Below are 17182 nucleotides of genomic sequence, written 5' to 3'. Positions count from 1 at the left end.
CTATGGGGTCACACAGAGTCAGACACGACTGAAGTGACTTAGCAGCAGCAGCAGCAGCAACAGTTTTAAGAAGGATGGGGACAAGAGAACACAAAAATGAAACATAATAGAAAGCTATGTAGGTGCACAAAATTAGTTTGTTGTGCAGATTTCATAATTAGATAGCATATACTAACAGAGCAACAAACGTGCAAAGACTGAAATTTACTCTCCCTAATCAAGCAACTGTCTGGCAGGACTAATGTCCTAAACCTGCTTGACACCATGACTTAGCAGGCAATCTCAAATGAAAATTAATACTGCATGTAATAAATCTTAGTTATAAGTAACTGATCATGTTTAACATACGAAATCCTCAAGTGTTAAAAAATCACTGACATCTGTCAAAGACAACAATGACAACAACATAATAAAATGGCTGCATAGTTTCATTCATTCAAAGCATAATAATATATAATAATAATAATAATAAAGGTTTCTGTGGATTTCCCTTACAACATCTTGCTTACTGTCATCTGATCACAACTCACCTGTAACTAACCTAGCTGCCATGTTAGCTTTTCTTCAGGGGCTAGGTCTTAATCATAAATGAATGAAATGACTAATTCAACATTGATAAAACCAGTGATGTTTGGGGCCATTCTGGTGTTTACATCTTTCAAAAGGTCAATACACCTATTCAGTAGCACAATAGACTTATCTTTCAAAATGTTTACTTCTTTTCTAGGATTGAAAAATAACACATTAACATTTAAATTTAAAGTAAATTTTAGTAATTAAAATATAGTTTTAGTCTTCCTTTTGGGCCAGAATCACACTTTTCCTCCTCTTTCCTGACCATTTAAAATAGTTTTCCAGATCTAAAAGACCCACAAAAATATTTATTACTGCTTCCTGCATTAGTTTTAATTTGCTACATTACATTACTTACTAACCTTAAAAAAAAACCCTTTTCTTCTGCTAAGGGAGCAGCTAATGCAAATGGAGCTGAGATATAAACATTACCAAAGAACAAGATGCTAACACAAATTTAAAGGATTTAGCAATTAAAATATATTTTAACTATTGACATCTGCTCGCAATGTTATAAGTGATGAAAACCTAGTGTTCATATCCTTCATAATAAAAATTTATGCTGCACTTTAATACAAAGGATGTGTTGCATAAACAGAGGATTTAAAGCTGTAGCAGAGTGGCTGAATGAAAGGAAAATGGCAATCTTTCTGGCTCCAGTAGATGCCATTCCCTATCACACAATGTTCCCCACTCATAAATACATGACAAATACTTCCTCAATCATTTTTTACGAGCAGGGATGCACAGGGGGTAGTCAATGGCTAGCTTGAGGGAAAATAGGAACAGCAGGCGGCAGAAACTGTACAGAAAATGGCTATGTGGTAAATTCTCTTCTGGAACATCACTCAGTTACTCAGTCTTTGATCTTTCAGCTACAATTACACTAACTTCCACAAGATCTGACCCCCCACCCCCCGACAACCTCCACCAAACACACATACTCCCCAAACCAGATCATTAGTTACACATAAAATTCAAAATTTGTTTTTATAAATAGGATCATCCATACCTCTACATTTTTATAAATTAAAATTTGCTATTTAGACAAGAGTTTACTTTCAATTGGCTATAACCATATCATCATCACAACTGGTCTCACAAAAAACATGGGGTGTCTGGCGACAGCTAAATCACAGACTGGCGTCTCCCAAGCAGTCTGTCTACCATTAGGGTCTGGGAAATGGTATTTACTATACAATTAGAGCCAGGGAGTTCTACCTGTAATCATCCAAATACAGGTGTGAGAAGCCCCTTTGGGCAAGGAAACTGACTCATCCCTTTTCATGTAAACTTTGGTGTCTGTATTGTTTCACCGAGCCTCAGGAAACCTTACCATTCGCACTACAATGAGATTTATTAACTGAAGTCAAATAATACATTTTAAAATTCCTTCCCAAAGGTACCAATTTTTAACATATTAATCATGAAATCTGTAAGAATTTTATTTAAGAAATAAGACAGAACTATTTATTTTAAAGTTAATTATCTATTGGAGGATACTGACCAGTCAGACCATGTCAGGTTCATGCTTTCTAGAACATTTCCAATAAAGAGGCCAAATTCAGTTTCCTATCAGGAACATAAACTGTCTTACAGTAATATCAAGAGGGCATTTTTAGTTGCAGTAATTTCACAGAATTTATTCTAATGATTTATTGGAGTTAACCATCTGACATTAATTATTGTTTTGGCTTCCAGTCTATGAATGTTTATTTTTCAGTTTAAAGCTTCTCACTCTTTGATATCATATGGAAATGAGAATTTTTAATGGAAAATTGAAACCATGTGCATCTAAGTACTTAATGAAGTACAGGGAAAAAAACGACAATATATTTTAGGAGAATTCAGATATTTTGCTTTGGATAGCTTTGGCTTGTAGGCTTAACAGCATAAAATACTGAGACTCCAGTGAGTACTATGCCAAATGTGTACATGCCCTTATACTACATGAACATATGATTTTTTGAAGCTACAAGTGAACAAAAAGGAAAACTTGTACATTTTGGTTACATGTCAAAAATGACAATCAATACATGAGTGCATCGTTTTTACATTTGTATGTTTTAAACAAATACCTGATCTTTCTTTCCACCATACAGTATTTTTAATTAAAAAAAAATGTTTTTAAAGCATTCAATCTGGATTTTAAAACTTATGTCCAGCTATGATCCCAAGCATTTTATGTCCAGCTATGATCCCAAACATTTTATGTCCAGCTATGATCCCAAGTGTTTTAAAGTCATATAAAACATCAACAAAGTTAAAATACCGTAGATTAAAAAGTTTTATTGCTCTAACTACATTTATTCTCATTTTGCAAAGGAAAAAACATCAATGTCTATTCAATTTAAGTTTGATAATTAAATATGTATAATTCAATATTGCCTAATGTAATTCCTTTTTTCCCCCCCTTAAGTTCTCTCAATGTAAATCATTCGGAGACTCACCTCAAAATGTTAACAACAGGCAAAGCTTTCCCATCCGTTTTAAAGTTTTTAATAATAAGGAGAAATGTATTAAAATCAAACATAGCAGTAAGTACATACGTGTGTGTTTGTATGTGTATAGATATGATATGTAAGGGTATATCTGGACGGAAAAAAACTTACCATTTGTTTTTCTTTCTAATGTAGTCTTTTTCGGAAAGATTAACCAAGTAGACCATTGGTTTTGAAGTCAGAAATAAGTGTTTATTCAATACTTCAATCTATAGTGGGAGACAGAAAAAGAATCCTTTTTAAAAGTTGAGTAAATAAAGTCATTGAAGAACTTGAAAGAAAATTATATTTAAACAATTAGCCATTTTTATTTTTATAGATTTTGTTTCTTAAAGATTAGTTGTCATGAAATATCAGAAGTAGAGAAAAAGAAAAACATAACAAGTTTGGGAATAAGAAATCATTGAGAGAAATGAAAGTTTTACTAGGCAGAATAATAAGTGAAAAATAATGACAACTTTAACTTGTTCTCTAAGAAATCAAAGGTAATAATAGATGGCATCATATTTATAACTTACCTCTTTGTCATTCCAATCATGATAGAATCGAACAGGTTTCTTTTGATCTATAACCCAGGATTTGACTTTGCACATTATGTCCTATATACAATTGGAAAAAAAGTAAATACAAGATGAATACTAAGCATTTAGATACTAAATATTAAAATTAAAAGTTTTCAAACCCTCAAAATAAAAACAAAGTCAACTTTTTTTAAGAAAAGAGAACTGAGTCACACAAATCATTTTCAATATCTCATTAAAAAACCAAACAGCAATGAAACTATGTGGCATTAACATTTTAACATGTGAAATGTGGAATACTAGCAAAGTCAGTAATAACCTTTAAAATTTCAAGACAATTAAAACACACCAAAGTCTACAAGAGTTAATAACATTTCAATTCTATTGAGTGATGTTAATTGCAAGATAAACATGTTATTAATTAGGAAATGGGGGGATACTAGAGAAATACTGAATCATAATTTTTCCTTAAAAAGAAAAACAAAATAGATTAAATTGAGCCTATTATTGATGATCTAGCCTCCAAAATATTAAATCAGCTGACCAAAACCCTTTTTATTCTGAATTAATTTTTTGCCGACACCTTCTCCCTGCCCACTTCTCCTGTCCCTGGCTCCAAACCCCCAGCCTCCCACAACCTGCCAAAGCCTGCATTACACAATGGCAAGAGCCCTGCACTGGTGACCTCCAACCAGCTGCATTCACTTTCAGAACATCTCTCTCTGCTGGAAATCTAAAGGCCTTTTAGTTAGCAAGCTAGTGTGCATTCAGAAGGAGTAACTGCAGGAAGAGCCCAATGTGCTTTGTTTCTCTGGCCTTTCTTCACAGAAAGATTAATCATCTGTGAAATGGAAACGGCAAACAGCAAGTGACACAAACTGAACCCTTCAAGCCTTTCCTCATCAGTTTTGTGGTTCTGAATCTAAAAGCTGCGTGTGGCAAGGTTCTCCTTACAGGCAGGTGTTAATAAAAGGCTCTTGGGTCTGAAAGGTCAAACTTAGCCCTTCCAGAAGAAGTGTGTTTGAGAGTCATCTGTTTTTTGTTGTTGTTGTTAAAGGTAACTTATGAGTATGTTTAAATATGCATTTCTCAAATTTTATTGTAATATACAATTATTAGTAATAGAGGTCTTAGATTTTCATTGATATATGTTACTTTATCATAAATCAGTGAGTCTTCTATAAATATCTACTTATTAAATTACCTCAATATTTAGTATACCTTCCTTCCAAATCTTGCTGTTACCAACAGGAAAAATAAGGCAAAAGCTCTATATCCTTAGATCCTGATTTGAAACCCTCCAGGAAAAAGACTTCCCACAGACTTTAACAAGGAAGGGGCAAGCTAAAAACTTTTAATGAAATCTAACATGTTCTGCTTAAGAATAATCACTTTTACTCTTCTATAACTGAATTTCACTCATAAATGTTTAAAAGTGGCTAATGTAACACCATTTCCTACAAGGAGAAGATCAAAGTGCTATATTACAAATGCATTATGATTAAAAAAGCCCTGTGCAGCCTTGCTATTAACTGTTCTTTAAACCCTAAAAGGCTTCCCATAGATCTCACTTGGCACTGCGTATACAACCTTTGACAAGTAATGTAGACCATTTTTATTCATTGCCTAAAATTGTAGGCAATTATGTGCGTCACACTGGCCACCTGCAAATTCTGAATGCCTGCTCCAGTTGTCAGTGCAAAAAACTAATGTCGGAGGGGATTAATCTAGGGGGAGAGAGTCCTCTTTAATGGCTCCAGCAGGTGAAATGGCCCAGCTGGTTACTATGATGAGTGGCCAGAACAGCTTATGTAGAGACACGCAACAAGATTATACAAAAGAAGGAGAAAACAGTGGTACCATCTTATACTTGGCTATATTAGTTTTTTTTTTTTTTCAATTAAAAAAAGGAGAAGAAAACAGACAAAGGAAAGCCAAACCAAAAATAAGGAAGGAAATTAAATCTTAATCATATAAAAAGTGTAAAATACTTTCGAAACCATAAATATTTTTATGAATCCAAAGGGTCTCAATAAATGCTGATTGCTAGTGAAGGAATTTCAGAATTTCACTTGCATTTTGAATTAACTGGATCATGACTTCAGACATAGAGATCTTATCATGAAATCTTTTCACACTAGTTTTTTTCCTCCTTCTCACTAACATATTATATTTAAATAAGGAGCACTCACAGTTTAGATAAAGAAAATTAACTCATAATTTAAGTTCTAAAGCAGTATATTCGCTAAAGCCATGTTCAAATCTTCTTAGAAAAACTTATAGAGTATAACCAAGTTTTTAAACAGTTGAACGTAAAAATACTTTAAGATTTAAAATATTTATTTTAAACTCAACACTCTCTTAAATATCCCCACAAAAGATTTAACAGCCAAGAAAAGACACCTTAGATTGCTAAGATGTCAGTTTTACTTAAGACAAATCAAAAATAGATTGCTCTCAGATGAGATTATCTTATGTAAATGATCATTACATGATATAGTACCAAACTGCATAGTTCTTACAGTAAAAATTAATTTTTAGTTTTAGCAAAATTAAAGATGTTATGTTCCTTATCTGACAAACTTCTGATCAAATGAAAGAAAACATTTGGACTTCTGTGCATAAAATATTTAATGGATTGACTGAATTTTTTCTTATGCTTGAATATATACACAGATATAGTAATAATTATGTTTAGAACAATATTCCTTTAATTGAATGCAGTTAACTGAAAAAGTAATCTATAAGAATACATACTTAACCTACTTTTAACAAATTAGACCACAATAAAAACATTAAAAAAACTAATGCTTGATGCATCAGAAGTTACTTTATAATTTTGTATTTCTTTAGTTAACATCGTTAAATGGAAATACAGATGTAGGAAGAGGGCAGTTCTGATAACCTTAACAAATTCCTCATTTTCAAAATAAATTCTGTACATGATGAAGATTATGCAAAAATTCCTAGTCATTTGAATTTTTTTGGTTATATGGCAAAAACATGAGTATACTAACTTGAGGTAACCATTTAATGCTTAAATGCAGGAATAAATCCTAGATCCACCACTCACCCGTCTATAACCTATTACTTCATTGATAAATTGCAGATAAAGATGCTATCTACCTTCTGGGGGTTGTTATAAAGTTCAAAATGCATATAAGGTGTTTAGTATATGTCTTGGCAGAGTAAGTTCTCAAGAAATGTGAGTTGTCATTGCTATTACGATTATTGAAAAATACTAATGATCTACAAAATGGCAATACAGTCTCTTGGATAGTCCTTTAAAGCAAACATCTCCTCCAACTGGAATAATTGCTCATTAGTCCTTTTCTTAAATATCTGATGATTACCAATAATACTGGCTTTCTTAGTGAAATATCAATTCAGGGTTCTAGTCTTAACATTCTATAAGGACTAGCTTTTGCTGAACTATGCTTTAACTACCAAAAAAACAATCCAAATTCACCTTAAACATTTTGCTGTTCTGCCCTGACTCTTCTTATTAACAACAGCCTCATATTTACACTTCAGAAATGTTCTATGTTCTTGGTGTAGTTTATTACTGTCATTGTTAATAGCAGTTGTAATATATTTAGTCTCGGAAAGGACGTGTGACTTGCCTAAATTCTGATTGCCAGTAAGGGGCAGACCTGAGATTCAGATTCAGGTCTAAGTGACTCAAAAATTCACTTTCTGTCCAACCACCCTGGCTTGTTGTCTTCCTTAGAAGTGGATGTGTTAGTCACTCAGTCGCGTCCGACTCTTGTGACCCCATGTATTGCAGCCCGCCAGGCTCCTCTGTCCATGGTATTCTCTGTAATTACTCCTTGGTTAGCCTAGGCATTCCAAAGCTGTTATTCAATGTCCTCATCCTCATTCCAGTGTCATCAGGAAAATTTAACATTCTTACTAGTTGGTTACAATATCTGATTGTCAATCCATGTACCACAAAAATAGTATTTTCTTTGCAGACACTACCATAACCTATGGACAGAGGAGCCTGGCAGGCTATAGTCCATGGGGTCGCAAAGAGTGGGACATGACTTAGCAACTGAACACCATAACCAAGTTATGTTATATAACCCATAACTAGATTTTTCCAACTACTTGACTTCTCTATTTTGTATTCTTTAGTTCCCAAAGCAGAAATTATTAGTTCATGATCCATAAATGGAATTCAGGAATTTCCTAATATCCTGAAATTGCATTAAAGTTCTATGTTTATGTACCTTTGAAGGATAACGGCACACATCTTCCAAATGCTTTTAAAAAGGATTCACAATCCAAAAATCCAAGAACCATGGTTATGAGTGACTCCATGGCAATGTTCCAAGGCCCCAACAACAGTCAATGAAGTATATGTTCTAGGTTCATGGACTCCCAGATTTGCAGTCCGAGACACTGACCTAAAACTTGCTTCAGCCAGACTCTGCACTCAAAATTCATCTATTCTTATCAAAACCATCCTGATTAAAATTCTAGCCCCTATAAAGTTTATCTAACACAATTACAGTTAAAATGATAATAGGGTTGTTGGAGAACATTACAAATTAAATATATCATTATTCTAGAAAATGAACTGCTTTAGAGTTAAGTTTTGGGCTTCCCTGGTGGCTCAGATGGTAAAGAATCCACCTGTAATGTGGGAGACCTGGGTTTGATCCCTGGGTTCTGAAGATCCCCTGGAGGAGGGCATGGCAACCCACTCCAGTTTTCTTGCCTGGAGAATCCCAAGGACAGAGGAGCCTGGCAGGCTACAGTCCATGGGATCGCAAAGAGTTGGAATGACTGAGCGACTAAGCACAGCACAGAGAAAAATAAGTATTAAAAGTTAGTTTTACTATATATTTAAATAAATCATAAAGCTACAATAATTAGAACAGTTTGATACTAGCACAAAAAGAGAGGTAAAGATTAAAAACAACCTAAAACATATTAATTGGAGATTTATTAACAAATTATGGGATATTTATAGAACAGTTTTCATGCAAGGAAAAATGTTCAAAATACACTGCTAAGTTAAAAAAAAAAGCAGATTCAGAACAAAGGAAAGAAATTAAGAATATGGATATTACTGTCAAACAGATTTGGGCTCAAGTCTTGGCTTTGCCACTTTCTAGCTGTGTAACTTTGGGACAGCTATTGAACCTGAACCTGTTTGTTTCTGTAAAATTGGGATAGTAATGCCAATTCAACATACCATGATTATGAGGATTAAATGAGAAAATGAATGTAAAGGTCAGGTGTGCCCATGGGCCTCTGATATGCGAATACCCCATCTGCCTACCCAGCCCCCATGACCTGTTGGACGGCAGATCCTCACAAAGCATGTGTGTGTGTGTATGTATGTGTGTGAGTGAGAGCTCCTGAGGTGGGGGAAGGTCTGGACTTCATGGAGCAGAACTGACTCAGGACAGAGAAAGGGGCCAGAGGTCAGCATAGCCGGGAGGACCCCAACTTACAAGCACGCAGTAAACATTCCAGAGATATTAAGTGTTATTATTTATGGCAAAATGGCATAATGTGATTCCATTTGTGGTTCTGAAACTATATATAATACATATAAATAAATGTACTCATAAAATGAAACTGGATAGATGTCTTATCAAACTGGTAGCAACAGAAATCTGGAAGATTGGATTCCAGAGAGATTTTCCTTTTCTGTCTTCTTTTTAAAAACTACAATGATATTTTATTTATTTTTAACCAATAAATGCTATCTTTAAAACTGGGGGAAAAAAATAAAGGTATATTTACAGGGTGAAGGGGAAGGGAGGACTTGATCTATTCTCTGCTCACCCTCTGTAAGCCTCAAATTTGATGGCTAACTAGATAGCTTTGGGGAGAAGGCAATGGCACCCCACTCCAGTACTCTTGCCTGGAAAATCCCATGGATGGAGGAGCCTGGTAGGCTGCAGTCCATGGGGTCGCTAAGAGTTGGACATGACTGAGCGACTTCACTTTCACTTTTCATTTTCATGCATTGGAGAAGGAAATGGCAACCCACTCCAGTATTCTTGCCTGGAAAATCCCAGGGACAGGGGAGCCTGGTGGGCTGCCGTCTATGGGGTCACACAGAGTCGGACATGACTGAAGCGACTTAGCAGCAGCAGCAGCAGATAGCTTTGGCAGTTTATCAAGGTGACTCACGCTTGCTGCCGCTGCTGCTAAGTTACTTCAGTCGTGTCTGACTCTGTGCAACCCCAGAGACGGCAGCCCACCAGGCTCCCCTGTCCCTAGGATTCTCCAGGCAAGAACACTGGAGTGGGTTGCCATTTCCTCCTCCAATATATGCAAGTGAAAAGTGAAAGTGAAGTCGTGTCCGACTCTTAGCGACCTCATGGACTGTAGCCTACCAGGCTCCTCCATCCACTGGATTTGCCAGGCAAGAGTACTGGAGTGTGTTGCCATTGCCTTCTCTGGCTTTTACTCTGCAATAATTACAGCTTCCAAGCCTGACACTTCTCTCTAGCCAAACCCAGTACCCTAAAACCTGAGGCTAATAACCAGATGAGCTGACCTATGCTGGTTTGGTGGGTTTAAAACATACAGCCAACAATGCACTCAGACCAAAAGAATGGGGGGCAAGGCCTCCAGCTCAAAGTAGTCTGGCTAGAAGTCCACGAACACAGGTTCCTCCTGCTCCAATCAAGCATTCCCTTTAAACATCCCAAACTGAGGAATGTCCAATCTACACTTTCATTATGAAATAGAATGCTACCATATTCTAAGTTGAAATTTAGCATCTGCTTGAATCACGGTAATCCAAGTCCATGCCCTAACCAGTAATGCTGAAGAAGCTGAAGTTGAACGGTTCTATGAAGACCTAAAAGACCTTCTAGAACTAACACACCAAAAAGATGTCCTTCTCATTATAGGGGACTGGAAAGCAAAAGTAGGAAGTCAAGAAATACCTGGAGTAACAGGCAAATTAAGCCTTGGAGTACAGAATGAAGCAGGGCAAAGGCTAATAGAGTTCTGCCCAGAGAACACACTGGTCATAGCAAATTCCCTCTTCCAACAACACAAGAGAAGACTCTACACATAGACATCACCAGATGGTCAACACCGAAATCACACTGATTATATTCTCTGTAGCCAAAGATGGAGAAGCTCTATACAGTCAGCAAAAACAAGACCGGGAGCTGACTGTGGCTCAGATCATGAACTCCTTATTGCCAAATTCAGACTTAAATTGAGGAAAGTGGGCAAAACCACTAGACCATTCAGGTATGACCTAAATCAAATCCCTTATGACTATACAGTGGAAGTGAGAAATAAATTTAGGGGACTAGATCTGACAGACAGAGTGCCTGATGAACTAAGGACAGAGGTTCAAGACATTGTATAGAATATATAGGAGGAATCAAGACCATCACCAAGAAAAAGAAATGAAAAAAAGTAAAAAGCCTGTCTGAGGAGGCCTTACAAATAGCTGTGAAAAGAAGAGAAGTGAAAAGCAAAGGAAAAAAGGAAAGATAAACCCATTTGAATGCAGAGTTCCAAAGAATAGCAAGGAGAGATAAGAAAAACTTCCTCAACGATCAATGCAAATAAATAGAGGAAAAAATAGAATAGGAAAGACTAGAGATCTCCAAGAAAATTAGAGATAGCAAGGGAGCATTTCATGCAAAGATGGGCTCAATAAAGGACAGAAATGGTAAGGACCTAAAAGAAGCAGAAGATATTAAGAAGAGGTGGCAAGAATACACAGAAGAACTGTACAAAAAAGATCTTCACGACTCAGATAATCACGATGGTGTGATCACTCACACTGACCTAGAGCCAGACATCCTGGAATGTGAAGTCAAGTGGGCCTTAGGAAGCATCACTATGAACAAAGCTAGAGGAGGTGATGGAATTCCAGTTGAGCTATTTCAAATCCTGAAAGATGATGCTGTGAAAGTGCTACACTCAATATGTCAGCAAATTTGGAAAACTCAGCAGTGGCCACAGGACTGGAAAAGGTCAGTTTTCATTCCAATCCCAAAGAAAGGCAATGCCAAAGAATGCTCAAACTACCGCACAATTATACTCATCTCACACGCTAGTAAAGTAATGGTCAAAATTCTCCAAGCCAGGCTTCAGCAATACGTGAACCATGAACTTCCAGATGTTCAAGCTGGTTTTAGAAAAGGCAGAGGAACCAGAGATCAAATTGCCAACATCCAGTAGATCACTGAAAAAGCAAGAGAGTTTCAGAAAAACATCTATTTCTGCTTTATTGACTATGCCAAAGCCTTTGACTGTGTGGATCACAATAAACTATGGAAAATTCTGAAGAAGATGGGACTACCAGACCACACTGACCTGCCTCTTGAGAAACCTATATGCAGGTCAGGAAGCAACAGTTAGAACTGGACATGAAACAACAGACTGGTTCCAAATAGGAAAAGGAGTACATCAGGCTGTATATTGTCACCCTGCTTATTTAACTTATATGCAGAGTACATCATGAGAAACGCTGGGCTGGAGGAAGCACAAGCTGGAATCAAGATTGCCAGGAGAAATATCAATAACCTCAGATATGCAGATGACACCACCCTTATGGCTGAAAGTGAAGAAGAACTAAAGAGCCTCTTGATGAAAGTGAAAGAGGAGAGTGAAAAAGTTGGCTTAAAGCTGAACATTCAGAAAACTAAGATCATGGCAGCTGGTCCCATCATTTCAAGGCAAACAGATGGGGAAACAGTGGCTGACTTTATTTTGGGGGGCTCCAAAATCTCTGCAGATGGTGACTGCAACCATGAAATTAAAAGACGCTTACTCCTTGGAAGGAAAGTTATGACCAACCTAGACAGCAAACTGAAAAGCAGAGATATTATGTTGTCAACAAAGGTCCATCTAGTCAAGGTTATGGTTTTTCCAGTGGTCATGTATGGATGTCAGAGTTGGACTATAAAGAAAGCTGAGCGTGGAAGAATTGATGCTTTTGAACTGTGGTGTTGGAGAAGACTCTTGAGAGTCCCTTGGACTGCAAGGAAATGCAACCAGTCCATCCTAAAGGAGATCAGTCCTGGGTGTTCATTGGAAGGACCGATGTTGAAGCTGAAACTCCAATACTTTGGCCACCTGATGCGAAGAGCTGACTCATTTGAAAAGACCCTGATGATGGGAAAGATTGAGGGCAGGAGCAGAAGGGGATGACAGAGGATGAGATGGTTGGATGGCATCATCGATTCAATGGACATGGGTTTGGGTGGACTCCGGGAATTGGTGACGGACAGGGAGGGCTGGCATGCTGCAGTCCATGGGGTTGCAATAGTTGGACGTGACTGAGCAACTGAACTGAGTCAGAATATTGAGCATTTGTTGCTCTACTAGATGAATGCTGCTAAGGGGTGGGGAATGTTCTCCAAGAATTAAAATGATAGATTAACTCTAGCAATAACCTGCTACAATGTACACTGGCAGATGTTTGTTTTCAGTTATGTGATTCACTTAAGCAAATAGTGTAAACTTAAAACAGCAATGTCCCTGAACCCTGTTGACTATATTCCTGAACCCTGTTGACTATAAAGTGGCAACCTGGATGGAAACCAATTCATTTTTGAGGTACAGATCTCAGCAGATTTGACCATTACAAGGAAGACAACATGAAGAAGGCAATGGCCACTCACTCCAGTACTCTTGCCTGGAAAATACCATGGACAGAGGAGCCTGGTGGGCTGCAGTCCATGGGGTCGCTAAGAGTCAGACACGACTGAGTGACTTCACTTTCACTTTTCCCTTTCATGCATTGGAGAGGGAAATGGCAACCCACTCCAGTGTTCTTGCCTGGAGAATCCCAGGGATGGCAGAGCCTGGTGGACTGCTGTGTCTATGGGGTCGCACAGAGTCGGACACAACTGAAGTGACTTAGCAGCAGCAGGAAGACAACAGGGCTTCCCTGGTGGCTCAGATGGTAAAAGAATCTGCCTACAACACAGGAAACCTGAGTTCAGTCCCTGGGTTGGGGAGATCCTCTGGAGAAAGGAACAGCTACCCACTCCAGTATTCTTGCCTAGAAAATTCCATGGACAGAGAAGCCTGGCAGGCTGCAGTACATGGGGTCGCAAAAAGTTGGACATGACTGAGTGACTAACCCTTTCACTTTTCACAAAGATGGCAACTACTCCTATGATTCCCATAAATTAGTCGGAATGGATTTTACCATGTTCAAGGAAGGACAAAGGGAACAGGCAAAGCCTACAAATCTGATTTTAATGAAAAGGCTACTGAATAAGGAGAGTCATAAAGGAAGAGGAAAACAATCACATACCATCAATACCCTCTTAATGAATCATTTTGCATACTTGGCAGAATGCAAAAAGATAGAGCATCTATGAAACAGAAGCATGAGGCCATGAAGAGAGAATAGTATGAGGTTAGAAAGAATGGAAAAGATGCCAAGAGTGCTGATGAGCTAAGATAGATTTTTTAAGGAAGCCAAAATCGAAGTAGGAAAATAAAAATCCAAGTTGAAGATTCACCTTATATGGCAGAATATAATCAGTGGCTTGGAGGCCAAACTTGAACAGGGGTTATACTGAAGTCTAACATAAACTCAGTGTAACATACATAAGTGTACAGCTTGATGAAGTATCACAGAATAAGCAGATGCATGTAAGTACCACCTGATCAACACACAGAATATTATTAGCAATGTAGTCACCATGTTCCCCTCCTCTCCAGAGATAATCACCTTCTGGCTTTTTTGCACCACAAGCTGGCTCGTTATTAAAATTTATGAAAATAAAATCATACAGTAAGTATTGTTTGGGTCCAGCTTCTTTCCTTCAACATTGTTTGTGAAATTCATCCACACTATTAAATAAGCTGTGGTGTGTTTTTTCTTTGCCACGTAATATTCCATCATAGGAATATAACCTCAATTTATCTATAGTATTGATAGACACTTCGGTTGTTTATACTTTAAACCTCTTACAATAAAGCTGGTATAAACATGCTTGTACATGCATTTTAGTAAATTTACACATGCATTTCTCTTGGGCATATACCTAAGACAGTTTTAGGTCACAGGTTTACTCTAACTTAGCATACATTGCTAATCAGTTTTCAGAAGCAGATGTACTAATTTATACTCACATCAACACTGTCTGAGAATTTCATTTGCTTCTCATTTCCTCCAACACTCAGACTGTCAATTTTCTTATGGTAAAAGTGTAAAAGTGTTAGTCACTCAGTTGTGTCCAACTCTTTGCAACCCCATGGACTGTATGGACTGTAGCTCACCAGCTTCCTCTGTCCATGCGATTCTCCAGGCAAGAATACTGGAGTGGGTTGCCATGCCCTCCTCCAGGGGATCTTCCTGGCCCAGGGATCTAACCCAAGTTTTTTGTATTTCCTGTATTGGCAAGCTTACCTTTTCAAATTCTGTTTAGTAAAAGTCCTAATTTTAATGTAGCCCACTTTAAAAATCTTTTCCTTTATGATTACTGCTTTTTGTTTCTGGTTTAAAAAAATATTTGTTTATTCCATGGTCATAAAATATTCTATGTTAGATCAATATTATAGATGCTTTATTCTATAAATTTCACCTTTTACTCTGTAAACTTCGCCTTTTGAGTATAGTGTGAGGTGGGTGAGAACTTATTTTCTCTCCCACAAAGATATCCAACTGTCCCAATACCATTTCTTTTTTTCTTTTTCTTTTTAATTGATTTATTTTTGGCTATGCAGGGTCTTTGTTGTTGCACGGATATTTCTCTCGTTGCAGAGAGTGGGGCTAGTCTCTAATTGCAGTGCGTGGGCTTCTCCTGTTGTGGAGAATAGGCTGTCGGGTGTTTGGGCTTCAGAAGTTGTAGCTTGTGGGCTCTAGAGCACAGGTTCAATAGTTGTGGCACAAAGGCTTAGTTGTTCCACAGCATGTGGGATTCTCCAGGACTAGGGACTGGACCTGGGTATCCTGCATTGGCAGGAATATTCTTTACCACTGAGCCACCAGGGGAGGCCCCCAACACCACTTCTTAGGAAAAGTATTTCTCCATTACTCTGCAGTGCCATCTCTACCACAAATTGAAGTATATTTGTGTCTGTATACCCATTCTCTTCCATTGGTCAATTTGTCTATTGTTGCCTGTCTTAATCACTGCAGATTTGTACTAGTCTTGATATAAGGTTGATGTGCACAAAGTCCTCCATCTTTGTTCTTTGAGATTGTTTTGCTTATTTGGTGACCTTTGCATTTCCATGTAAAATTTAGTTGTCAATTTCTAAAACAACATGATATGACTTTGACTGGGATCTGTTGAATCTACAGATCAATTTTAGAGAGATATGACATCTTTAAAATATCAAGTCTTTCAATCAAAACAAAACTGGTATAACCTTTCATTCACTCATTTATTTCTCTAAATAAAGGCTTTATACGTTTTGTGTAGAAACTTTAATATGACTTCCATGAGATGGAGAAGTCTCTTGAGAGTCCCTTGAACTTCAAGATCAAACCAGTCAATCCTAAAGGAGATCAGTCCTGAATATTTATTAGAAGGACTGATGCTAAGGCTGAAGCTCCAATACTTTGGACACCTAATGCAAAGAACTGACTCACTGGAAAAGACCCTAATGCTGGGAAAGACTGAAGGCAGGAGGAGAAGGGGATGACAGAGGATGAGACGGTTGGATGGCATCACCAACTTGATGGAAATGAGTTTGAGCAAGCTCCAGGAGTTGGTGATGGACAGGGAAGCCTGGCGTGCTGCAGTCCATGGGGTCGCAAAGAGTCGGACATGACTAAGCAACTGAACTTAACTGATCTGAATTTTTAAAATGTCACAACTAGCATCTTTTTAAAAACATTTCAAGTTCTGTATTATGAAATGTAAGTCATTTTTTATATTGACCTTATATTCAACAATCCAGATGACTTCATATACTAACTCCAATGGTTTATATCCCCAATTCTGTCATGTTCTCTAAACACATGGCATGCTGTCTGTGAATAATAATCACTTTTATCTAATACAAGACTGAATAGAAGCAGTGATAGTAAGCATGACTGGTTTTGCTCCCAATACGAGGGGGAAAGCTTTCAGTATTTCACCATTAAGTATAACTGGTTATGTATGTTTCTTTTTTGTAGATACCCTTTCTCAGGTTAAGGAGATTACCCTCTAGAGGTCTTTTTTTTTTTTTTTTTAATCATGAGCAGTCAAATATTATCAAATCCTTTTTTCAATGTTTAAAGACAATCATGATTTTTCTCCTTTATTCTGTTACTTTAATCTTTAATATCAACCTGCTTTGCATTCCTAGAATTTTAGTCATATCTAATTATTGTTAATATCTATTACTAGATTCAGTCTGTTAATATTTTTATTTAAGATTGTGCATTTATGTTCATGAAAGAGATTTGTCTTTAGCCTTTCTTTCTTATATTGTATGGTTTGGGTATCAAGATTCTTCTGACCTCATAAAACCAGTTAGTTTTCTCTCTTTTACTATTATCTGGAAGAATGTGTCTGAGACTTCATTGTGTAGAGAAGTCACCTGGGCCAGAGTTTTCTTTAAACAGGGTTTTAAATTATGAGTTCAATTTCTTCAATAGATACAGGACTAATGAGATTTTTATTTCTCTTTACA

At 37.1% G+C, this 17182-nt stretch overlaps 1 protein-coding gene across 1 annotated transcript in view; it reads right to left on the bottom strand.

Annotated features, from left to right (window-relative positions):
• OLA1 (Obg like ATPase 1) overlaps window positions 1-17182 on the bottom strand; it is a 164611-nt gene that overhangs the window by 43110 nt on the left and 104319 nt on the right. The window contains exons 6-7 of the mRNA XM_027557358.1: window positions 3593-3673; window positions 3186-3283 (exon numbers count right to left, since the gene is read on the bottom strand). Coding sequence (XP_027413159.1) covers window positions 3186-3283; window positions 3593-3673 — 179 coding nt within the window. The remainder of the gene's footprint in view (window positions 1-3185; window positions 3284-3592; window positions 3674-17182) is intronic.

Source organism: Bos indicus x Bos taurus, chromosome 2, assembly GCF_003369695.1.
Source record: "Bos indicus x Bos taurus breed Angus x Brahman F1 hybrid chromosome 2, Bos_hybrid_MaternalHap_v2.0, whole genome shotgun sequence".
Classification (NCBI taxonomy): domain Eukaryota; kingdom Metazoa; phylum Chordata; class Mammalia; order Artiodactyla; family Bovidae; genus Bos; species Bos indicus x Bos taurus.
This window is presented reverse-complemented; position numbering and strand designations above follow the sequence as displayed.